At 36.1% G+C, this 26,443-nt stretch overlaps 1 protein-coding gene across 1 annotated transcript in view; it reads right to left on the bottom strand.

The window, feature by feature from the left end:
* LUZP2 (leucine zipper protein 2) overlaps positions 1-26,443 on the bottom strand; it is a 479,539-nt gene that overhangs the window by 122,162 nt on the left and 330,934 nt on the right. The window contains exons 6-7 of the mRNA XM_047692979.1: positions 9,998-10,060; positions 5,252-5,314 (exon numbers count right to left, since the gene is read on the bottom strand). Coding sequence (XP_047548935.1) covers positions 5,252-5,314; positions 9,998-10,060 — 126 coding nt within the window. The remainder of the gene's footprint in view (positions 1-5,251; positions 5,315-9,997; positions 10,061-26,443) is intronic.

Below are 26,443 nucleotides of genomic sequence, written 5' to 3'. Positions count from 1 at the left end.
AAAAAAAAGAAAAAAAAAACATATACTTGACATGATACTCCAACAAGTCAGCTCAATTTTAAATGAATGAATGAGCGAATCTACTATGATGGTTTCAATCTATCAACAAGCTTTTTAAATAAATAGCTTGGTGGTGTTCATTGTCAAACTTCTGAAGGTCTCAATTCCCTCACTGTTAGCTGGAGTCCCACAGCTTCTCTCTGTCTCATAGGGGATGAGATGAGGATGCAATAATGTTCGTAACAACACTGGGTACGGTACAAAATATTTCAGTAGACAGAAGGCATAGTGATTCTCAACCTGTTTCCTATATTGTGAAGTAAAATGAAAGTCCATCTTGTCTCCTTCTGTGGTGAAAAATCATAATGTGAACTTCAGTTTGTAAATCTAAGTGAACAGCTAAAATCTTAGCAACTTTTATTAGCCAACACTTGTGATCTTCAAAAGTTACAATAGCCAAGATGCACACACACACATACACATACACCCACACAGACACACACATATATACAGGCAATGGAATATCACACAGCCATGAAAAAAATGAGATCAGCAAAATGGGGGTCCCAACACTTTCTCTCCCACAAAAACAATAAATAAACAACTACAAACAGATGAAAATAGCTCAGGGAAAGCTGTGAATTACAATGAAACAGCAGCCAAAACACTGTGGAAATAAAAAAAAGCTGAGGATGGTCACATAGCAAACCACAGAAAGCATGTTATTTATGTCAGCCCATTCCCCAGTCCAGTGTAGCTCAGTGCCAGGAGGAATCGCCACAGAGAAATTCCACTCCACAGGAAAAGGGAGAACAGAAGAACCCCAGCTAGCCTCACCACTGTGGAAGTTTGCAGGGCCTTTGCTACCAAGGATTTGCACAATTTTCTCCAATGCTGATCCCAGCTGACGGAGCCTTTCGGAGTTCCTGCTGCTGCATCTCCTCCCCAGGGCTGGAGCTATTATAGCAATGAGACCTACCCCTAGGGCCTCCACACCTCACTTTCTGGGACTGGGGTGCCTCAGTGCTTTACCATAAGGGTAACTGAAGCTGCCACTGCTCTCAGCCCTGCCCTCCAAGCTACAGGTCCTGGCTCCCACCTGTCATTGACCCAGGGCACGGAAAGCCCTGCCCCTGGGTCACAGGTCATGGTTCTAGCCTGTCAGTGCCAGGACAGTGCTGCTGCTGCTCTGAAAACCACTTTAAATATATATGATTGCATGATTGCATTTGTCCATAAAGTAAAAAACAAAACAAAACAAAACAAAACAAAACAAAAACCTAAACTCAAAAACGTGTCCTAGGTATCAATAACATCACAATTTCTCAATAATTTCAGTGAATTACTTTATAGCTTTATATATATATATATATGTTCAATAAAAATTATATCTTAAGTTGGAAATAACACATTTTTCATCACAGTATACGTTAAAATCACAACACACACATATCCAAATAGACAGCTACACAAATATTTATAAGGTTAAATTTGAGACACTTTGGCATATACATATGAAAAATTATTTAGATTTTTACAAAGAAATTATTATAGGATGCTTTACGTTTTAAAATTATGTGAAAAAGCAGAATATATAATCTACATTAACATATATAGTAATCAAAAGGCAGATTATGCCTAGTATAAAAGGAACTAAACTGAAATACAAAATTATATTTCAAAACAGTGTGTGTTTCGAGTGATGGGATTTTAAGTGGATTTTTTAGTTTTTTTCTTTTTAAGATTTTATTTATTTATCTGAGAGAGAGAAAGAGTGATCGAGGGTGGGAGGGGGAGGAGTAGAGGGAGAGGGACAAGCGGACTGACTGAGCACCAAGCCCCATGAGGGGCTCAGCCCCAAGACCTAAGGTCATGATCTGAGCCAAAATCAAGAGTCAGACACTTAACCAACTGAGATACCCAGGTACCCTGGATTTTTTTAAAGTTTTTAAAAAATATTTTTATTTTTATATTTATAATATATTATAATTACAATTATAATATAAAAATATTTTATATTTATATTTATATTATATATTTTTATATTTTATAATACTTCTGGAATTAAACAAGTGCATCTATAAAAGTAAAATAGAGCCACAAAATAGAGAGTGGATATCCTCTCCAAATGGAATCAGGGAGGATAAAAAGTAACACGAGTCTTAGGTAACTAACAGCAGGGCCTCACTTCTTCCTTTAGTAGAGAATGTTTACTACTGCTGGCAGTCTTCCCAATCAAAAGCCAGATCTCCAACATTAATAAGGATACTGAATTTATCAACATGTCTGACAATTGTCAGCATATACCATTATTTTTAAAAAATAACTGAAGTGCTTCAGCAGCACACCTTCCTCCTTCAAAGTCTATCTTTACTACAAACTATCAAATCTATTCAAAATTGAACACCCTTTCAGGGAAACTACTTGAAACAGAATCCTCTAGTACTCATCTCAGAGTTCAACAAAATATTACCAAAGACATTCTGAGGGTTCATTTTTAAAGGTGCATGAGTGAATTTCCGTAGTCACATGCCCTTTGGGGCAAAGTACATGAGTTTCTACCACGCACCGCTAGGACCTATCTATTTGTGTACGCACGTATGCAAGTGCACGTACCCGTGTATATGTATTCATTATTCATTCAATATATGTTTTCATAAAATCTAAACATGTACGCTGTTGACAGAGTCATAGGCAAATCAGATGAGGAATACCATCAAGATGAATGAATAATTACATCATAGCAGAAAGCATTTTCACAATGGAAGCCGTAAAAGACTAAGGCCTCACCTCTTTTGCACGGATACATGACCAAGTTGGGGGAACACCTTAAAAAATTCTCCTCCTTTACAAAAATTACGACACTGAAACACAAGTGCCCTTTCCTTTTCTTCTCTGATTTTGTACGAAGTTAGATAAAGACAGCCTACAAATCTTTAACCCCTATCATGTACAGTGGGGAACCAAAACTTAATAAGTTGAGGATCATGATATGGAAAGACAGGAAAACCAAAAAACTTGGTCTTTTGACATTGTTTAGCTACTGAATAGGCTAAAAAATTGTCATGTTTATAGACAACTTCTTACCTTATTTAATAAAAATCTTGCTGTTAAATAGCTTTTTGGGAAGTGCATATGCTAAAGGCATCCTAATTTATGCACCTTCATGGTCTACTCATACACAATTCACCTGATTTCATATATAAATGCTCCTTTCAAAGTGGCATGAAATAACAAGGCTTACAAATAATGTCTCATTTTCAAGTCATAAACAGTTTCAGCAAATCCTGATTTGGGTAATTCCTGAAAGTTGATAAATTACTAATGTATATTCAACAACTGGCATATTACGAAGAAGTAAATCACTGAAAATTATTAGATCTCCTCGTTCTCTTCTCCCAAATTTTCCTTCACTAACTCTTCAATTTGGGAAATGAAATTCAAAAGATTTAAAAAGGCTCATATGATCTATCTTCATATAAATTTCTCAGCCTACGACCTAAAACTTACCAGCTCTAGGGAGCTCAGATTTGTTTTATTACATTCTTGGTATTATTAAAGTAAACTAATTCATAAAGAACTAGAAATTTCTGTACAAATGAAAATACACACACACACACAGACAGGCATGGCCCTTCTTTTCCAATTTCAGTGATTTATGGTTGATGACTGCATAGCGCTAAGGCCAACCTGAATATAAAAGTTAAGATACCCTGAGCTCGAGTCTCAGTATGAAAGATTGAAGGTAGACAGACAAATGCCAGGGGTTTTGCACTTTTATCTACTTATCACATACAATGAACAGAGTGTTGAGAGGCAGGGGTCTGTCAGCATTAACAAGAAATAATTCACAGTTTTCTTGGTGTGCTGGAGAATATCTTCTTATAAATAAGGTAAACAAAATGGCAAGAAGCATATTTATGGAAGAGTAAATGGCAAGATAATGTCTAGATTCATGTATCACATGGAATGAATATTTAATACATACTGGTTGATGTAATAGGAACACCTTCCCCTGACTCTGAGCCAAAAGTAAAGGGGCTGAAGAAGAGAAATATGTCATTTCTTATTGTTTTCATTGGAAAAATTGCAGGGTTTTCCAACTATTACATAAAATGAAGAATTATCCATCTTTAATTTAAACCTTGCACTTGTAAACTGAACTGATCATTGTAAAGAAAACATTTAAAAAAATTACACACAATGTAATTCATATTTATTATTTATTAGGCAAATAATCACTCCTACTCCTAAGGGCCTAATATTCCATCACTTTACTGCATTTGGAAATGCACATGGACCATAAGCACAACAATTAAAGACACCTACCTCTTGCCTCCCCTGCTCAAGGGAGATAAGAGAAAGTATCAAAGTTTTATCTTGCTGCTAATAACTACCATGAACTAAGTGGTTTGAAAAACAAACAAAAAACCCACTTCGATTCTCTTACAGTTCTGAAAGTCTGAAGTCTGAAATAAATGTTATGGGACTAAGATCAGGAGGTTGGTCGGGCTGGTTCTTTCAGCAGGTTACATTGTCTTTCCTCCTCCAGCTTCTGTGATCACATAATCTTCTTATTTAGGCCTTTCTGTCTCACTCTTAAATGGACTTGTATATGACATTTAGGTTTCACCTGGATATTTTGGAATACCCTTCCTATCTGAAGATCCTTAACTTAATCACGTCTGTAAAGTCTCCTTTGCCATAAGGTGTAAGATTCACAGGTCCCAGGAATTAGCAAGTGGATATCTTTTGGAGGCCATAGTTATTCCACAGTTTGTGGTAAATGTCTACCTCTACATAGATCTTGACTTGATAGTCTTGTAAAGAAAAATCTCAACAACTAAAATCAATCAACAATTATACTCTTAGTAATAAAGAGATTTATGCAGGATCTCTGGAGGTCAAGAATGTGGATCACCAGTGGATCTCATCTCTGGAAATTCACTCAATCTATGCCGTAATGTAAATAGACTGAAAGATCACACTCCTCAATGTTGAATTAAAGTAACTGAAGGTTACAAGGGGACTTTAAACACTTTGGAATGATACCTGCCTTTGGTTAAGAATGTACCCAGGAAAACATATCTGCATTTGTCTCCATTAATTAAAAAGGCAAGAAAATGAAAGCATCTTCAATGCAGTCAAATACAGCTGTAACCCTTACAAAAATTCAGAAATGAAATTTAAGGTAAATGATACTATTGTTTATGCACGGGAGGGTGATAGGGGAGGGGAAAAAGATGCTTACCTTAAATAATAAATCTTTCTTCCCATAACGAAGCTCCTTTAGCTGGGCTTGGATTTTTTTTGACTGCAAGAACAGAAACCTAGATTAGTGCCTCAGTTTCATTTATATTTTCAAACTTGAATATTAAAATTATTTTAAACTGTGTAAGAAGGAATTTTGCGGTCAGGCAAAAGCTTAATCTCTGCTTTAGAAGCTGGACGTCCCGTTGGTCTAGGCAGCAGGACAAAGCCGAAGCCTGTGCAAAGGAGCCATATTGTTAATTTTTTTTGTAGAAATTTTACTTTTTAACCTTTAATTTTTAAATTTGAGTATAGCTAACAGAAAAGGAATCATACTGTTTAAAAGGCAATATTTAAAGAAAATAGCTTATTGCTTCTCTCCTACCATTCCCCACCCCCACACACAAAAAGAATACACACACACACACACACACAATTTTAGTCCCCAGAGCATGTCCAACAATCCAATTTCAGGTGTTAAATATACCTATGTATATGTATGCCTCAGTTTTCAAATTGCTTATTTGCAATTACTTCTTTTTTAAGATTAAGATTATGCTTTCTTATCAATTTCTTGATTCAATAGATCACAGAATGCAGTCGGTTCACGATAGGGATGTCTGTAAAAACTGTTCCTAATATTAGAGCTCTTGAGAATAAAAACTCTCACTTGAACACCCCCCCCCCGCCCCCGACGCACACACCCAGCCTCCTGAATTTATACTTCTATTTCAGGATTCTACATTTATTACAACTCTGTTCTCCTGGCACAAAATTCCCCAAGTAACCCCGAATAATGATATTTCAGACATAGATCTCTCTCTTGTTCCATTAATTTCATCTCCAAGACATTTGCTGGTTTTCATGGCTATCCTTTATTTTGTGCCATTGATTTCAGGAAAGAATCATTTCTGTTATCTTCTCCAACTTTAAATGCACAGTTGATTGGCATTGTCTCCCTGCTGTTTCAATCTGTTGCCCAGGGCTCATTTATAGGCAGGACAGTCCCTTAGGTAAACTGCTTTATTTACGTATTTTTCCAAATGAATGTTGACTAATATCAATGAGGAATGAGAGATTACCACTACATATGGTGTGCCTGATTTGCCCAAGTTCATTTCTACTCTTTCAAATAATTAATGCTCTATTTTTTAAGTGTCAGAAAGGACTAATTTTAACCATTTTGGGTGTTAATTTTAATGCAGATTTATGCTGAATGCACGGAATATAATTGAAACTTCTATTCATAACTTGAATTAATTATTAAAACATCAATTTTTGTGTTATGCAGTGATTCATTTGGGAACTATAATAAAAGGCTACACATCTTTGTTCTGCACTAAGTGAGCAAGCACAGTTAGATTTCCTGAGCTTAGTTAAGGTTATTTAGAATTTTTTTTTTTTTAGAAATTTTAATCACAGTCACTCTTCACTTCTCTGCATTGTATATTCCAGCCATCTTCTAATGTACAGTGAGCGAAAAAGCAACATCCTATCTAAAGATCATATGAGAGTATACAATTAAGAATAAATGCATTTTGAGTTGACTGCATTTTGTAATGCACATTGATCTAAAACCCTACTGACATTTTGTTTTCTTTTAGCTTCCTAGAGCATCATTTTGGAAAATTTAAAATTGTCAGAGGGGTAATCTTCAAACCATTAAGTTATTACTATATTGAGGTCTTAGTAATTTTTAAAATTAATGATATTAAATGTAATTTTACATGTTGGTACCTGTGAGTCATGAAGGTTTTGTGTCTATGGTAAAAATTAAGTTTGTGATAATGATGATGATGATTGTAAGTATAATAAAAAGATGGAGAAGGTAAAGACAAAAAAGGTGGCCATGATAGAACATATTATTTTATTTTTCATTTAATTTTATTTTTATAAGATTTTATTTATTTATTTATTTATTTATTTATTTATTTATTTGACGGAGAGAGAGAGAGAGAACATGCAGGGGCAGCCACAGGCAGAGAGAGAGGAAGAAGCAGGCTCCCCACTGAGCAGGGAGCCTGATGCGGGGATCAATCCTAGGACTCTGGGATTGTGACCTGAGCTGAAGGCAGACGCTTAACCACTGAACCACCCAGGTGCCCATGATAAAACATTTTAGCTAGTCCCTGAGGTTTTTCATTTCTACAGTTCACGTGCAAGTAGCATTTCCTTCATGAAATAATAGTGAAGATGATCGTAAGTGGTATTTGTACTAGACTCTATTGTTTTCAATATTCTGCCTTGGCAAATGAAAACACTGGCAATCCATTAGGTGTCAATGAGATCTGGATATTTATTTATCTATGAATAGTTTAGGGTCATTGATTTAGAAGACAGCTCCTTGGGGCACCTGGGTGGCTCAGTGGGTTAAAGCCTCTGCCTTTGGCTCAGGTCATGATCCCAGGGTCCTGGGATCAAGCCCCGTATCGGGCTCTCTGCTCAGTGGGGAGCCTGCTTCCTCCTCTCTCTCTCTGCCTGCCTCTCTGCCTGCTTATGATCTGTCTGTCAAATAAATAAATAAAAATCTTAAAAAAAAAACCCAAAAAACAAAGAAAAAGAAGACAGCTCCTTTTTAGCTCCTAAACTGACAGAGGACATTATTATTTTGTTTCGGTGGTAGTAGTGGTGTTAAAACAAATAATTACATTTATTACCATATTCTTGGGAAGTGTTTTTGTGACAGGAAAAAAAAAATATATATATATATACATATATATGTGTATATATATATTTTTTATATATATATTTATATATATTTATATATATATATTTATATATATATATATTTATATTTATATATATATATATATGCCTCCATTATTGCCCAGGATGTTAAACTCTAAATTTTTTCCATAAATAAATAAAGAGATAGGTCAAGTGAATAAACTGATTTCAACATTATGCAGTATTAATATATGAAGCATCTAGGAATTCATAAATTAAAATGTAGATATAATATATCTTTTAAGGAATTGAGATGAATTTAAAAAAATGAATCATTCATGAACTAGGGAACTAAAAAATATAGATCAACCCAGATTGTTGTTATTGCTTATTTATTCACTTGTTTGTTTGTTTCTAAACAGCACAGGCAACTCTGCCTGGGGGCCATCTCTCTCCCCTGAGTGCTGTGGGGACTCTGGGAACATGGCAACCCACCTCAGAATACAGCTTCAGTCCACATCGTATTTATTCAAAAATTGGTTCCACTTGCTTACCCTCTCCTAAGTAACATCCAGAAACTGCACACTACCCATGTAATATTTCTAGAAACCTAGCAAATCAAACAACGTAAGTGTCTATGTCTATTCAGATAGAAAAGTATAATGATAGAAAGACCACGCAGGTTCATAAATAGGCTATTCAGTTTGATTATTCATTTATGATGCATCGACCTTTAGTTTCCATGTACTGAAAATTTCTATTCATTCCATGCACAATATTACAGCGAAGGCATTATAAACAGGATATTATATTTCCCATTAGACTCTAACTTCAGTGTTGAATGGCAAAGACTTCTACAGGTCCATCAGGGATTCTTCTCAGCTTGTTTACTTAAAAAAATCCCAAGATCTGTATGGGTGCATGACCACCAACCTAATGACCTTTTCCCGACGACTCCATTCAGCGTGGCGAGGCATGTGACCGACGTCTGGCAAAAAGGATGCAATGAGACATGTGTCACTACTTCCTAGCTGGACTTATTAAAAGCAATGCTTGTGAGTCACCACGTAATCTTCCCTGGTCTTTCTGCTGGAAGGTGATAATAACGGGGGATGGTTCTTGGAATAGAAGGTGTCTCCACAATTAGGAGATGATAGCAGTATTTCACCAGCTCTGTGCCTTTCTTGTAACTACTGTGGGAAAGGGGTTTAACTTTTAAGTTTCGAGAGCCACTGTTCTTGTTCTGTCTATACCATTTCCTTCCCCCTTCCTTCACAGATATCAGGTCTACATTGTGGAATGAGGACTCTCGTGCCTGCTCTTTATCATTCACAGGTTTTTCCATTAATAAACCCCTTGCACAAAGAGCCTCATCTTCGGTGTGCTTGTTGGGAGGATCCAGCTAACATAGTGACTGTGGTCGCCTCTCCTCCGGGTATAAAGAATCACTTACTATGACACTCTCTCCACTATCACATTACTTACTGTCATGAAGAATTACATGAGCTACATTAATCTATAGCATTAAATGGGGGATCATAAAGCACAGAAGGATTGGGAGATCAGAAGTATAGGAAATTGATTTTAGTAAAATCTGGATTCGCCAGAATGACTCCCCCACTCCCCACTAAGAAAAGCATGAAACAATTTTCCTGCCTAGCAAGTAGAACCAATGACTATATTTGTTTCTTAAAGTTTATGGTCAACCCCAGAATCCTCATTCTGACATTTCACTGTCATTGCAAAACTTTGTAGACACCACATAGATGGTTCAAAAAATTAAAATTTCATGGACCTCCAGGTCTATTAAGAAAATCCTGATAATCCAGTTAAGGAAGGAATCCATAAAATCACTTTAGGGAAGCAACACTTAACTGGCTTAATTTCTTTTTTTTGGTTATGCAATTTTAAGACACCCCCAAATACCTAAAAGTTTAAAATCTGTTTTCATTTTCCTATTCCAGTGCTTTCATTTATGTTAGTGATGGCCAAAGTCTCCTTGCTTCTGGGTTAAGGAAGAACAATCTGGCACTAATATTTTGGTACTCTCTACTCCACTGAAGCCAGAAAATGTACTCACCTCCTCTGCATGGATGCCACACAGCTTGCTTCCTGACAAGAGTTTGTTCTTCAAGCTTTTGTTCTGGTGGAAGAAACACAGTATATTGCTAAGAAATTATAAACCTTCAACAATTTCTTAAATACGTCAGGCGCATTTCTCTGTTTTGTTCACTGATAAGTCCCCTTCAGGAGAGGACACGTAAGGGATTTGTACAAAGTGAGCAAAATCTGTCAATGTAAAATAATGTTTCATTAAATTAACATTTTGATACCTTCACATTAACACACTCATTCTAAAAGATGGAACTTTATTTGGCTTTACATTTAATGCTGTTTTATTAGATCTGCATATTTTATGTTCTAAAATAATTTTAGTTTCTAATCTGCGATTGATGCTGGTTTTTGAAAGCACTCCTCTAAAGAGAAGGCGTTGTTTTATTATTATTATATTCAATTAGCCAACATATAGTACATCATTGATTTTTGACGTAGTGTTCAATGACTCATTAGGATGCTGGTTGCCTTGGATCCTAGTACAATGTAGTCACAGACCCAGGAGGCTCTGTATTCCCTTCAAAGCCTGTAGTTTTTGAGTCCTCTGGCATTCTGGAGGCCTGTGACTTATACTCAAAAGTCTTCTTGATGATCAGAAGCCATTTCTTTTCTGCTGGGCTGGAGTCTGGACAGATAATGATAATCCGTTCAATTCCCCGTAATTGACCTTGATTCATAGATGAGTGTTTGTTACTCCTGACACAGAAGCCCTGTGTTCTTAGCCATCTGAATCTAAGCCCTTACAGCTATTCAATTGTATCTGCCTTGTTATGCTCAGCTTTTCCTGTCTTTGTCTGGTAACGAAGGTCCTTCTAGACAGGCGGGCTAAAGGAGAACAGAAAACTTGGTGAAACCCACAGGATTCAGAATTTGTACTGTCTCTGCAGGAGCAAACCATGTAGTGGTAAAGTACATCTCATGCATAATAACTCTAAAGACAGTCGATCTGATGAGCACTATGAGCAAACTGAACACACTTTATGCAGAATGAATGAGTAACCGAATGAATGAATACATCAAATTCGAGAGTTCTTCACTTACAATTCCCACCTTTTGAACATCATTTCCTATTTTATTTTCCTGTCATGCAGAGAGGGGATACAGCTGCCTCAGTTTGAAAGAAACCTTTGACTAATTTTTCTTCTTTAGCAAAGACTTGAAATTCTAAAAAGCTCATTTCTTAGACTTTTAGTACTATGAAATGATTTACACAAATGAGGAGTTATCTTGATTCTACTCAAGTATTTTTTTGCAAATGTTCATATTCATCATACAACAAAACACGAGATTAGAGTTTTTAAAAAGAACTTAATATATATTATTCTTATATTGAAAAAATCGTAACCTATAACAAGGGGATGAATACTGATGTTCTAACTCTGCAGTGTTGTTCAGATTGTACGTTAAAAAATACCCTAGTTTCCTTCTATTTGTGTCTATTTATGATATTTTGACATATGTAATCTTAATTTTTTCTCATAAATGGTCTGTTTCTCTCTTTCCGATTTGTCCTACCATCTTTGTACACAGAAACACTTCATTATCTCTAGAGATTTAATATTCACTTAGAGTTTTCATCATTTTTTTTTTCCAGAGACAGAGGGAGAGAGCACGTGTGCATGTGAGTGGGGGGGGGGGGAGTGGGGCAGAAGAAGAGAGAAACTCTCAAGCAGGCTTCACTGCCCAGCGTAAAATCTGATGCAGGGCTTGATCTCACAACCCTGAGATCATGACCTGAACTGAAATCAAGAGTTGGACACTGAACCCACTTGAGTCACTCAGGTGCCCCAGATTTTCCATCTTTTTGAGGGTTATCATCTTTTGGTGTAAAGCCATGGAATTTAAATAAGGTCTATAGTTTGTTTAATAATATTATATTAATGTTAATTTTCTGCTTCAATAATTGTATTATCACTCTGTATGATATTATATGAAAGTTTGGGGGCAAAGATACATGAGAACATTCTATACTAATTTGGGATGCCCTTTTCTATGTCAAAATTAATTTCAAAAAAAGTTAAATTATCTACGGATGCTAGGTAGCTCAGTTGGCTAGGTGTCCAACTCTTGATTTTTGGCTCAAGTCACAATCTCAGGGTCCTGGGATCAAGCCCCATGTCAGTCTCCATGCTCAATGTGGAGTCTGCTTGGGATTGCCTCTCTCCCTTTCCCTCCCAAGAATCCCTTGAGCCAAGTGAAGATGTGATCCTGAGGAAAGATAGCAACATGTCTCCAAATCAGTGGTGTTCCTCTTCTCAGGGGACAAAACCCCAACCGGAAGTATCCTTTGCTTATTCTGCTACCAACTGCAGCTTGATTGGGTCCTATGCTTATGGATCAGTACCTGGAGTCCTAGGGGAGGACCCCTTCCATTCAGCCTGGCAAACTATGGCATTTCCCCTCCTCAGCCAGTTCCAGCTTTCCAGAGCCTGACTAGCCATCCTCACACCTACTCCACTGGATACATGGTTCTAGAGCCTCAGCCTAATGAGAAACATAAACCCTTCCTAAGTCTCCTCCAGCATGACAGATACCTAGCCCATCCTCAGGAACCGGCTGTGTAGGACTGCAATTCTGCCCAGACAGGCAGAACCATGGGATTGTTCTTCAACCTGACTCCCAGATCAGCCCACACATAAAGAAAATGTATTCCACCCTCCCCATTCCCCCCAGATAGCAGACATGCCAGTATCAGCCTTGCAAGTTTAAAAAAAAAAAAAAAAAAAAAAAAAAAAGCCAGTCACCAGAGAGAAGAAATCCGTTCTTTTATTAAACTTCACTTTGAAGAAGAGAATTTCTTTTTTTTTTTTTTTTAAGATTTTATTTATTTATTTGACAGAGGGGCGCCTGAGTGGCTCAGTGGGTTAAGCCGCTGCCTTTGGCTCAGGTCATGATCCCAGGTCCTGGGTTCGAGCCCCGCATCGGGCCTTCTGCTCAGCAGGGAGCCTGCTTCCTCCTCTCTCTCTGCCTGCCTCTCTGCTTACTTGTGATTTCTCTCTGTCAAATAAATAAATAAAATCTTAAAAAAAAAAAAAAGTTAGTGTATGTGGCCTATACTATTTAAATTTTGCACCTTCGCTTAAAGCTTTTTTTTCCCTTTTTTTCTTTCCTCCTTCTTTCCCTTCCTTTTTTTACTTTTCTTTCTTTTTTTTTTTTTTTTCCATTCTGTTCAATTCTAAGATGATAGGTAAAGCAATGAATAGAACATTATTTCACTGGAAATGCTTATGATGGACCTGGACAATGCTCCTTGAACTGCACAGGGAAGACTGCCTCTCCCAACATGGGTAGCCTGCTGACCACCCCCAAGTGAGCAGTGTTTCCATTATGTGTCCACCGTCTGTGTGAACAGTTGGTAATTCTGGGCAACTGTGTATACTATGTAAAGCAATATGTCTCCATTAAGCTAAATGCCATTTCTAAAGCTTAAGAATTAGAGGATTAAATATTGAAATATACTCAGAACTGGGGATAATAATTATAATCACCCACACGGGGGCCAATTGTAGAACATAAGGGAGACTTGTCAGGCCCATACTAAGATTGTTCTCAGATGGCATGTTCTTCAGAAACATATGATGACACAGAGCACTGAGGAGGGAATACTGACTCCCAGACAACTCCCTCATTTAACATTTCTATTTACGGTTAGTGAGCACACTTCTCTAATTCCAGAAGGAATTGTGGCTGGATAACACTTAGACACTAAGAACACAGTTTTGTTTTTGTTTTTGGTTTTTTTTGTATTTTGTTTTTTACAGTTTTGTTAGCAGACTTACAAAATGAAATGACATCTACCCTCTAAACAATGGATCTCATCCCTATCAAACCTAATGATGCTTTTACAAGACCTAAAGCAACTTATACATATAATTATACACAAGATGCCAGGATCCAATTATGATTATGCCTCATTTGAGGGAATATGAAGAAAAGTAGATTTAGAGAGTCATCAAATGTTTAAATGTCTGTTCTTCCTGTCACACTTCTGCTATCCCTTACTTTAATAACAGTACCCTGATTTTTTTTATGAGAAAATATTTTTCTATGCTAATTCCATGTGGCTGGTGTTGACCAACCCTATCTAGGAAAAGGATAAAACTCAAGCCCAGCCAATCATTCTTGGTCCAGATTTAGTAAAATAACATAAACGCTGCTGATGAAAAGTTAATATGAATCTTTTCTTTTCAAGAATTGTAAGGAAAAGGTGCTGAGAGTCCTCATTCAGTCGGAACCCCTCTGACACAAAATCACAAGGGAAAAGAACACCTGGGTGTGGAGAGAAAAATGCTGAATCCTGGTGATCGTGCTAGTGCTTCTTCCCTGCTTCATACTTGCCTGAAGCTTGTATACTCCTGGGTGTTTCAATTACACGCTTCCAGCACCCTTCGGCTCTCTTGACACCATATTTTTGTCCACCCTATCTTACATAATTGTGTAATTCTATCACATCCTTAGGATTCAGAGTAGCAAAGAACATCTAAATGACCATGCTTATACCTAATGCATAATGGCATAACATATCAGGATGCAGGCCATTTATTTTGCCTTTTCTAAATGGGAGGCAGACCTTGCTTCCTAACTATTTAGGGAATGCTTCCCAACTGATGCTGTACAAATCTGGGGTAGCATGAAACAAATATCCCTATGGCCTTCTTGGGAACCCAGCTTACACATGTCAGCCCTGCCTAAAAATGCCATTTAATATTTCTCATTGTCTATAGGATAAATCTCAAACTCATATCTGATAGCAACAGAATATCTTTCTTAATAAATAGATCCACTTAATCCAGTTCTAGTTTTTACCTGAGAACTTAAAATATCACATTTTCAGTAGCATTTACATGGTAGGTCAAACCCGCCAAATGCTCTAGGTTACAAAACAGAAAGATATACGTCCAGTATATCTCTATAATCTTTCTATATGTCAATATAAAGATTCCAAAATTGCTGGGTCTAGATTTTACACAGTGTTTTCAAATGAAATTAGGTACTAAGAGGTATTATTGTTTGCAAATAATAAAAACCAACAATAGCCAAATCAAGCAAAACATGAATTGATTGTGAGTATCTCCAGCAGAATAAAGTCTGGGTTTAAGGCTCAGAAAGTAGAGAGGAATCAAGTAAGACAAGGTATCTATGACTGTAAGACAGAATACAGTTATTGTGACAACTATAAACCACTATACTTATTTACAAGGTGGAATGGTGAGGTCTCAATGAATTTTCATGGTAAAAGTCATTATCTGGGGCCACTTAGGATTGTCAAATACAATAAATTATGTATATGCAATTATAATATTATTTTCTGGATTAAAAATATACATAAACCACTGCCCCCAGGAAAGTCAAAAACGTGTTAATATTTCCAAAGTGCAATTAAATGTAAACCAAAAGTAAAAACACCTGCAGTGGTATTCAGAATAAAACCAGAGACGGCTGGGTCTAACTGTGGAAAGTAGCTCCTATTTTAGAATTTCCTAAAACTGATTGTTCAGAAACCACTATATATGACTGCTTGAGACCCACATTTGTTTCAATTCAAATGTGTTTTTAAAATGCCTAGAGAATGGGCATGCTCTTTCAAATAAGCCATTTTGTAATTGGAAATCTTATATTCCATATTAAGGATAACAATAAGTTTAGGTGTAATATGTAACATAAATACTTGCTTCTAAAATATTAGCAGATTTTACATTTTATAAATTTTCTAAGAGTCCTTATTGAGGACATCTCAGGAAAGGGATGGGATAATGGACTGAAATTTAAATCATGAGTGTTTGTTTTATTAGTTCTTAGATGTACTTTTTTTTTTTTTTAACTTCTTACTGTTTCTGAAATCAGGATGTGGTCTACAATATTATGCATCTTTCATTTAGTATTTACTGTTCACCCACCTTAGGAAAGTTAACTCACTTTACAATAGATACTCCTTAAAATTTAAAGACTGTTATTCTGCAATTTTTGTTTCAAAATAAGAGATAAAGAGGTCAATAAAGGGAAGAATTTTTTCCCTCCCATTTAGAAAAGCTTACCTATAGAGAAAGTAGGGAAAGTAAGAAATGTGTATTTGGACTTTTTATTTGTTCTAAGACACAGAGAAGACAAAAGTATACTTTCAAAATATAGATAAAACTGTCGATGAAATAGCTTCAAACTGATAATGGAGAAATAGGCCAAAGTCTTATTTATATCATAATATAAATATAGATCTTTAGCAACTGAAATATCTTTTGTCGAAAAGACAAAGCTGTTCTCTTGAATTATGCAAAAATATAATGTAGGTATCAAGAGAGACATTTACTTGAAACTAAATAATTTCATTAATACTTTTTTCCTGAATCACCCTGTTTAAATGTAATGCTATATTTCATCTATATGTAGACTAATTGCTACTTTAATAAAGATTTGTATTTTTACGGAAAGATTTAAAATTGAGTAGTGATTGAAATGATCATTCTATAAACATTTAAAGAAAACCACTCGACATTTAAAGAAAACCACCCGACAACCTTGCTATCATCAAGTGATGGCAGATACCCCACTTGAGGGTTGCTGGCCTTGCCAACGTCAGTTCTAAATTGGTTGCAGGTGTAACAGAAGTTTTACAAGTGCTGATAGATTTCCTCATTGAGATTAACTCAGGAAGAGGATGGGATATTGAAGCTGGCTCTAATTCATTAGAAAATGTGAGAGTGTTTCATGAGAGTTTTATTCTTAGCTTAGCACCAAACTAGTTCTAATATCTAGTATAAGTCATTTAACCCCTAGACATACTTGTCAACATACATTGAAATAGTGGAGAATATCTAGGTCATCTCTTAGATTTCTTGCATCTTAAGGACTGTTGTCCTACTATTGAGGAAGGACATGAGGGATATGAGCTGATGACTTTCTTTGGTATCAAGTAAGAGATAATTGCATGACTTTCCAATTTACTGAGTGAATTAATTAGATATTCTGCATGCTGCTTAGCCGCATCTCGGACCCACAAGATCACTTTTCAAATAGTATGGATATAGTACAGCACAGTTCCTGGGTTCTTAGGCAGAACAACTGCACTTGAATTCCACTTTTTACAAGCTCTATAATTTTGGATGCCTCTTGCAACCTCTGCTAATTTATCTGTTTTCGCATCCATACAATTAGGCAACTTAACCAACTTAACCAGCTTAATGGGGTAGTTGCATTAAATGAGATGATATAAGCAAAACACTTATGACAGTGACACATAGTGAGCACTCAAAAAATATTACATCTTATTATTTCAATAAAACTCACTTCATCTTTTATAGATAAAGAGGGAAAGCCTTTTTTAATGATTACAACAGCACTCCAGAAGTTTCAGGATTTCAGCATTACAAATAAAATATAAATATATAAAACAAATATCCATAATAATAAAATATAAATATATATCAATATATATGTTGTAGAAGATGGCAGATAAATTTCTAGCTAATGAGCTCTAGTTTATCAATAAGTAAAAGTTTGTTGTGGAAGTCATTGCATTCAATGGTATTTCTTTCTATGTCTGACTTGTTTTATTAAATAGACAATTCTCCTGCAGATGGAACCTACTTCTGTTGTCATTAATAACTTCCTTCCCTTATCAGAGAGCTCTCATTCTGATGGGTTAAAATTTGTTGCTAAATATATGAAATGTCATTCACTCCAGAAGAAACTTTCTGAAAAAAGCATTCATATTCTTGTCAACATTTATAAAAACCTTTTATGTACTAGGAATGGGGCTCAAACAATCCCTCTTTTCAAGGAGTTTGCAATCCATGAAGGAGGCTGAAAGTAGCACTCAGAGGCTCTGGAGAGGCAGCTACTCAGGGCATGACATGGAGCTCTTTAGCTCTGTTAAAGGAGTCTGCTAAGTAACAGGAAGAGGCAAGAGAGAGGGGAGAGTCGGTGCCTTAGAACTACAAGATGCTCAATGGCATCGTGCATAAGGTAGCACTGGAGAGTAGAAAGATGAGACTGAAGAGGTGCATTGGGGTTAGGTCCAGAGGGCTCTGCGTGCCACTGAAGCTGTAGAAATGATGTGCAGCATGGAAGTCATGTGATCAGATTTACTTTTTAGAAAAATAAAATAGGAAAGATTAATTTTGGATTTCAAGTTCAGTAACATTATCTAAAGTTTGCCTCCATTAGGTTTTATCAGCAGTTATAGTGTAGGCAGTACTCTATGGGGAGGATAAAAATGTCAAAGAACTCAGTAACAACAACAAAATCTGATTAAAACATGGCAGAGGAACTGAATAGACATTTTTTCCAAAGAAGACAAACAAATGGTTAACAGGTACATGAAAAGGTGTTCGACATGACTAGCTATCAGAAGAACAAAAGCAAAACCAGTGTCACACCACTCCTGTTAGAATGGTTATCATCAAAAAGATAAGAAGAGAAAACAAGCGTTTGTTGGCAAGGATGTAGAGGAAAGAGAATCCCGGGGCACTGTCAGGGGGGATGTAAATTTGTACAGTCATGGTGGAAAACAGTATGGAAGTTCCTCAAGACATTAAAAACAGAATTATGCTACGATCCAGCAATCCTACTTCTGGGTAGTTAGCCAAAGGAAATGAAAACAGGATATTGATAAGATGTCTGCATTCCCATGTCTATTGTACCATTATTCACAATATGCAAGACATAGAAACAACATAAGTGTCTGTTAGTGAATGTATGGATAAAGAAGATGTGATACACACACACACACACACACACACACACGCACACACCAGGAATGCTGTTCACCCATGAGAAAGAAGAAAATCCTACCATTTGCGACAACATAGGTGGACACTGAAGGCATTATGCTATGTGAAATAAGTCAGAGAAAGACAAACACTCTTATGGTATCTCTTATATGTGGAATCTGAAAAAGCTAAAGTTACAGAATCAGAGAATAGAATACTGGTTACCAAGACCTGGGGGCTGGGAGAAATGGGGAGATGTTGGTTAAAGGGTACAAATTTCCAGTTAGAAGATGAGTAAGTTCTAGGGATCTAATGCACAACATTGTGACTATAGTTAGTAATACTATATCGTATCCTTGAAAGTTGCTAAAGAAAGATCTTAAATGTTCTAGCCACCAAAGAAATGGTAATTATATGATAAGATGGAGGTAGGAGCTAAAGCTCTGATAGTAATTACACAGCAATTCATAAATATATCACATCAACGTGGAATACAGCTTAAACTTATACCTCAATAAATCTGCAAAAATAATTGGGTGCTGAGTATTTGTATGTTTAAACTACAAACTACATTTGTTGAATGCCTATTTTGTGTCAGCTATTATACAAAGTACTTTATATAAGTTATTTCATTGAATCCTCACAGCAGCCCTATAGGTGAAAATTCTTAATTATCTTCATTTAATTAACTAATTCTCTTTGAGAGAGAGCAAGACAGACAGAAAGCATGGTCAGGAGCAAGATAGAGGATTGATGGGGAAAGGCAGAGGGAGGAGGAGAGAGAGAATCTTAAGCAGGCTCCATGCTCAGTGCACAGCCCGACTCTGGAGCTCCATCTCACAACCCTGAGATCATGACATGAACCAAAATTGAGTCAGACATTAAACTGCCTGAGCCACCCAGATGCCCCTCATTATCTCCATTTTAGAAAGGACAAAGCTGGGATTAGTCCAGGTCTAACACTCGCCAAAAACCATGTTCTTCTCCAGCATGCTGTATAGTTTTTACAAATTCTCTTTTGCTTATAGGAAAAGAAAGAAGGGTGGGGGGAGGGGAGGCAGGCAGGCAGGAAGGAAGATAGAGAAAATAAGTCTTGGATTTCTAAGAACCAAAATGAACATAAACATGGATGGAATTTTTCTTTGAATTTTTAATTCCAGATACATGAATTTTTACCAATCAATCCAACCCCAAAAGGTAATATGATAAAACATGCTTTATAAAATAACTTTACCCCTAGAGCAGTAGGGCAAAGTAAATTTGTTGTGAAATCATTAGGAAAGATCAGTTAATTCACCTGTAATTACTTCTGAGAATATCCTCAGCTCTGCCCAGTTAAGACTTGAACACCTACCACCCTCTCTTTGCAATCCTGCTGGGAATTCCCAGCCCAATAAAGTCATTCCATCCTAAGAACACAGTTGAGTAACTATAACAGCTGAGAGGAGATCTCCCTTTTTCTTGTCTTTAACTTGGTGGGAGAACTGAATTCTTTTCCCCAGAGTTTTACCAACATTTCCTCAGGCCCAGGATTTAAAAAAAAAAAAAAAAAAGTGTTAGAACATATTTTCATTGAAATAAAAATGGTATGACTGCATAAGACATTATCAACACTGTGTTATTTAAAGCCAATGCCATTAACTTTAAAAATTGTTTTGTTCAGCCTTTTGCTAGTCAGTCACCATCGGACAAATGATGACTAAATGATTGCTTATAAGAATAAATTTGGACCTAGTTTATTATTTATGATTTAATTGAAGCTTGCCAAATATTGACTGTTATCAGCAATTCCTTTTTAACATAGTATTAGTGAGGCTCTAATGTTGTAGTTCAAGCCAGACAATAAAGTTTAACTTATAAATTTCAAAGGAAGATGATTTATTTAATACTTTGGGGTTTCTTTTTCCCTCCCAAGATTCCTGAAAAATACCCACCAGGTATATGGCAAGAAGAAAAGTCTTATCATTCGCTTTTGTGCTCCAAGCTTACGTAAATTAGCCCTGTTGATGTTTTTATATGTTGAACTGACTTTTTTAAAACAATCCCATAAATATGACTCTACTAATAAGGAATGTGTCTTGTTGCAAAAGATCTAGTTTTCTTCAATGCCCACAGCCTAAATTTGATCTATAATTCCATATGTGTATGTATCCATAAACAATGAATGCACTTTTAGAAAATGTGTGCAAACTTTGTGTAATGATCTCGTTGCTGCTAAATCCATGGGACAATGCATGGGACAATTCTTGTTTTTTTGTGTGCTATCACCAGCATTTGACAGTTGATCATTCCCTCTCCTTGAAATAGTTGGGTTTGTTTTCCACCTTTTTTTATGAAATGCCTCACTTTTTCTTTTTCCTTTTTTTCTGTTCCTTTCTAAAATTCTCCCTCAGTGGCCTTTTGCCAATCCCTACTGCTTCTCTGACATCTCAACTCTGAAGTAATTCATGGCTGAGTTCTTTGACATTTTCTCTCTTTGTCCTCATTACCTCGGTAATCTCATTCATGATCATAGCTTTAAACACAGCCTTCGGCAAGGATTACCAAAATTTTATTTCCTGACTTGACTCCTCTTCTCAATTCCCACTGCTACCTCGTCCATCACGAATCTCAGGTATCCAAAATTAGTGCCATCTTTTTACCCATCCTCCTTTACCTATAGTCTCCCCCTTCTTAGTTAAGGGCAATGTCATTTTTCTGACTGTTTACTCTAAGAACCTTGGAGCCACCTTGACTTTTCCCATTCTGTCACAATGTATGTGAGTTACTCAATACATATAGTTGTCTTCAGTATAAAATATATGTTCAGACTTAGGGCACCTGGGTGGCTCAGTGGGTTAAAGTCTCTGCCTTTGGCTCAGGTCATGATCCAAGGGTCATGACCTGGGATCGAGCCCCACATCAGGCTCTCTGTTCCGTGGAGAGCCTGCTTCTTCCTCTCTCTCTGCCTGCCTCTCTGTCTACTTGTGATCTCTGTCTGTCAAATAAATAAATAAAAATCTTTAAAAATATACATATATATATATGTTCAGACTTAAATGTTGCATCTGCATCACTCTGTTTATTATGTTTTTCAAGAACTCCTATTAGACATATATTTCAGACTGTCGATCTTTTATCCATGTCTCTTAACCACATACACTCTTTCACACTCTCTCTCTCTCACACATTCACTCACACCTTTTTATGTGTATGAAATTCTAAGTTAAATCCTCAAATTATGCTGAGGCATACTTTGTCCTGACAAGTTTTCCCCCCAGAGTAGCTTTATTTTATTTTAAATTATTTCAGTGCCTATAAATACATAATTTTTCTTTTCAATCTTTGGAGGCTTCAAAGTGACTGAGGGTTTTTTTTTTTTTTTAATGTCATTTCTTTCTCCAATGTCAGATACAATTTTTTTTTTATAGAGTATGAACATAAAGTTTGTACTGGATATTAAACTCAAAACCTGTAGTTATGTCATAGAGAAATATATAAGGGTTGGATTTCATTTGTTTATATTCTGATAATCCTCAAATTACATGTTTCTTTCATATCCATAGCAGAGTCAGAATAATCATTAGTGCTGGACCCAATTTGGGATCTGGCTAACCAACAAACACACAAACAAAAACAGCTGTCATATTTTGTAAATAAGAACATGTTTGGCTAGAAAGGTTTTAATTGAAAGGCTTTTGTCTAAAACCATTAAGCAATTTTATATGGAACAGTCTACAATCTATGAAAAGCATAATTCTCCCATGAGCTCCAGCATGTTATAGGTTAAGAGCTATATTAAGCTCTTCTCCCTACCAAAATGAAGTTTAAACTGTGGCTTCTGAAATAAAGAAAGAAAACAAAAAGGTATTTCCATATAGAAAGCACAAGTGCATTAATATTGGTACGTCAGGGGAAATACTGAAGATGGGAAGTTTTCCTTTCTTTCAAACATTAGGTAGCCATGTCTATTTCATAGGTATATGCAAAAATAAAATAGAGTTTCTACTCTGAGAGTCCATAGCCATAGCTGGGCCTAATCTGTACTGATTCAAATGCTGGTTCTTAGGGAACAGTATGATTAATATCATTCCCTGCATTAGAGTGCTACACTTTTTGTTACATTGTAATCTGGATTCTATCTGTATGAATAGAGCACACTGAGCTCCACTAAGATCTTAGCACTGGTTAGATTGTTTCTGCTGGATATCTGCACAAACCACGGTTGAACCTGGCTAACACTGCTGGAAACCATTGGTGATAACTGTTTAGTAATTCCTATTAACCTGAAGAAGTTCAGATGGATCAACAGAAATTCTTGAAGAAAGTTTGATGCTTAAATCACAATGTGCTTTATTTAGGGTCAAATGCATCTGCTGCCGCCATTTTCTTAAGTACCGATTTGCTAGTCTTATCTGAAAGTGTGCTCATAAACCTTAAATAGCAAGTATTTCACCAGTATCCTTTCCTAGTTATTTAAAACTTAATAATCCTGCTACAGCAATTGCACTCCAAGTGACTGGGCATGCTGTAAGAAGAGTGACTGGTGGTGCTGTATACTTTCTCCTTTGAAGGGAAATTATGTCACCATGAATTTTTTGCATGTGAATAAGTATTTTGATCTTGGAGGAAACATCTGTGTTTAGAGTGCCTTCTGAATGCTATGGAGGAGGCAGCTGCTCCTATAATGATGCTAAAGGACTTCATGGCAAAGTTGTCTCTCTCCATTTCAGGTTTGGCCTCTAATGGTGTCAGAAATTTCACCATTAACGCAGGAACTCTGGTTTTGATTTCATTCATTTTGTCATTTATTCATTTGTTCTTCAAATATTAAATAAGTGTCCCTGTAAACCACGTATGGTGGGTACAGAAAGGTATTAACATACGATATTCAACACTTCACATTATGTGTCCCTAGGGAATTGAAAATTAAAACAGCAATGAGTCACCACTACACATCTATTTGGAAGTCAAAAATTCAAAACACTGACAACAGCAAATGCTTTTAAGGACATGGAACAACAGGAATGCTCATTTACAGCTGGTGAGATGACAAAATGGTCAGCCACTTTGGAAGACAGTTTGGCAGTTTCTTACAAAACTACATATGCTCTTACCATATGATCCAATAATAATGGCCTTTGGTATTTGCTCAAAGGAGTTCAAAATGTTTATCCACATTAAAACCTGCACAAGGAGGCTTATAGTAGTTTTATTCGTAACTGCCAAACTTGGAAGTGACTAGATGTTCTTCAGGAGGTGAATGAATGAACAAACCGTGTTACATCCAGAAAATGGAGTATTATTCAGCACTAAAAAAAAAAAAATAAGCTATCAGGCCATGAAAAAACAAAAGTCAACTTAAATGCACATCACCCAGTATAAGGAGTCAATCTGAAAAGGCTAGATACTATAAGATTCCAACGATGCAATATTCTGAAAAAGAAGAAAATTATGGAGACAACAGAAAGTTCATTATTTGCTAGGGGCTCAAACAAAGGAGATGAATGGGTTGAAGACAAAGGATTTTTAGGGCAGTGAAACTAATCTCTATGAGACCACAATGGTGGATACATTTGTCAAAATCTATCGAACATACAACACCTTAAGTGAACTCTAATGTAAGCTATGGCCTTTGGGTGATAATGATGGTCAATGTAGGTTCATCAATTTCAACAAATGTACCACTTTTATGTAAGATGTTGATAGTGGAGGAGACTATGGCTCTACGAGGGCATAGGGTGTATGGGAACTGTGTACTTTCTGCTCAATTTTGATATAATCCCAAAACTACTCTAAAATATAAAATTATTAAAATAAACTAACAAACAAACCTGTTCGAAACTATTAAAAACAAAACAATATCTGACTTTACAATCTACAAAATACTAGACTGGAGCAATTGGTATATTTAGCATTTAAAACTAGTATATTGGATCACCTGTGTAAAATATACATTTTTTTAAAAGGAATAAATCACTATGATTGCATAAAGAGATAGATATTAATAAAAATATTTTAAATACAGCTTTATAACAAAACTACCTTAACTTGGGTGAAGTGGCTTTATGTCACAGAGAGCTCTTTGAAAGGTCCTAAAGTAGCAGTTTAATAGTTAAGAACTTGAGATCTATTGAAATGATGGACTATAAAACAGAGATCACAAATTAAGCCATAAATATCCTTTGTATTGTATGCTAATGTAACTAAAAAGTAACGAATAAGCACATTAAAAAGAGATTATTAATAATTCTTCAACTTGACACATTTTCACATATATACTCATTTTAAATAAGTAAAATGTACACAATTGATTATATTTATCTTCCTCAGTCTTCACAAACTTTTCCTAAAAACTACTCACAGAAATTCCAACATGTTTACAGGAGCACGTTGCTTCATTGTAGATATCACTCATGTCAGAAAAGTTTTTCCACTTTAATTTACGTTGGAATTTTAACTGATTATTTCCATTTTATGACTCAAAGTTTTGACTCCTGTTTCTAACACAGTGGTCGCACCAAAACAGAATATGTATGTTGGATAAATATTATTTACCTTTATCTGAATATTTGAAGCATTTGGTTTTAAAACCAAATTACTTTCAACTTTTTCTAGTTGCTCCTCATTTTTCTCCCACATAGTCAAGTGCCTCAGTTTTGGCCTTGAAGAACTCACACAAAAGCACACTATCAGTCCCCTTTACTCAAGACTCCTCCATCCTGTCCATAGAGATATAAGATCTAGTATTATTTTTTTTTCCTAGTACATAAACTTCTCTTACTAAGACACATGTTCTAACCCAATTTTTTTGTTAATACTCAGTCCCTTCTTTTCATTATTGCTAAATATCTTTATCCAAGAATAACTTTTATTTCCCTTAAACTATCACCAAAATATCTCAGTTAATTGAACAGCAATGTGACTGAACTTTAAATGCATTAACACGTTGAAATGGATTAACTCATTAAAGACTTGATATATCAGAATGGAAGTTACGAGTATGCCAAATATTAAACCCATGTTGCAGTAAAATCAAAAAACTTAGATTAGGTGAATCTTTTAAGCTCAGATGGTAAACAAGAAACAAAGCCAAGTTTCGAATCCAGGTTTTGACCTCCATCAGCTCTCCTGTGTCCACGGCTCAGGCTTATAAAAGCCATATCTCTGCTTCCCACCCCAAAGTGTGTAACAACTCAGCTTAGGAAAAGTTCTCCCCTGTGAAGCATTGATTGACATGCTGTACTAAGCACTTTTCACAACACAGATATATCTTAAAAGGACATATTGCTGCCTAGGATGGTACCCCAGTACGGAAGAAGAAAGGCAGGGAAACTTCTTTTCAAAGACAAAGACAAAAACAAAACAAAACCTGGAAGCAGCTAAGAAATGTCCAGCACTGGACAAAATCTCAGAGTTACAATAATACACAAGATGTAGGCTTCACCATCTAACCCTGATGTGTGCAGAGAATGAGAGGAACCTTACAACCTTGATATTGACACAGAAATGAGTTGTTTACATACCAAACTTTACCAGGAACTTCGATAAGCCAGTGGGTCTCAAAATATGTTTTCTGACCATCAACACAAGCATCACCTGGGTACTGACTAGGAATAGAAATTTGTAGGCCCCAAACTGTCCTTAACTTACTGAATCAAAGCTCGGAGGGAGGAACCCGGCTATTCTGCTGCTCAATCAAGTCTGAGAAGCACTGTTGAACATAA

The sequence above is a fragment of the Lutra lutra genome, chromosome 10, assembly GCF_902655055.1.
Source record: "Lutra lutra chromosome 10, mLutLut1.2, whole genome shotgun sequence".
NCBI lineage: Eukaryota > Metazoa > Chordata > Mammalia > Carnivora > Mustelidae > Lutra > Lutra lutra.
The sequence above is the reverse complement of the archived record's forward strand: the minus strand, read 5'-3'. Positions and strand labels throughout refer to the sequence as shown.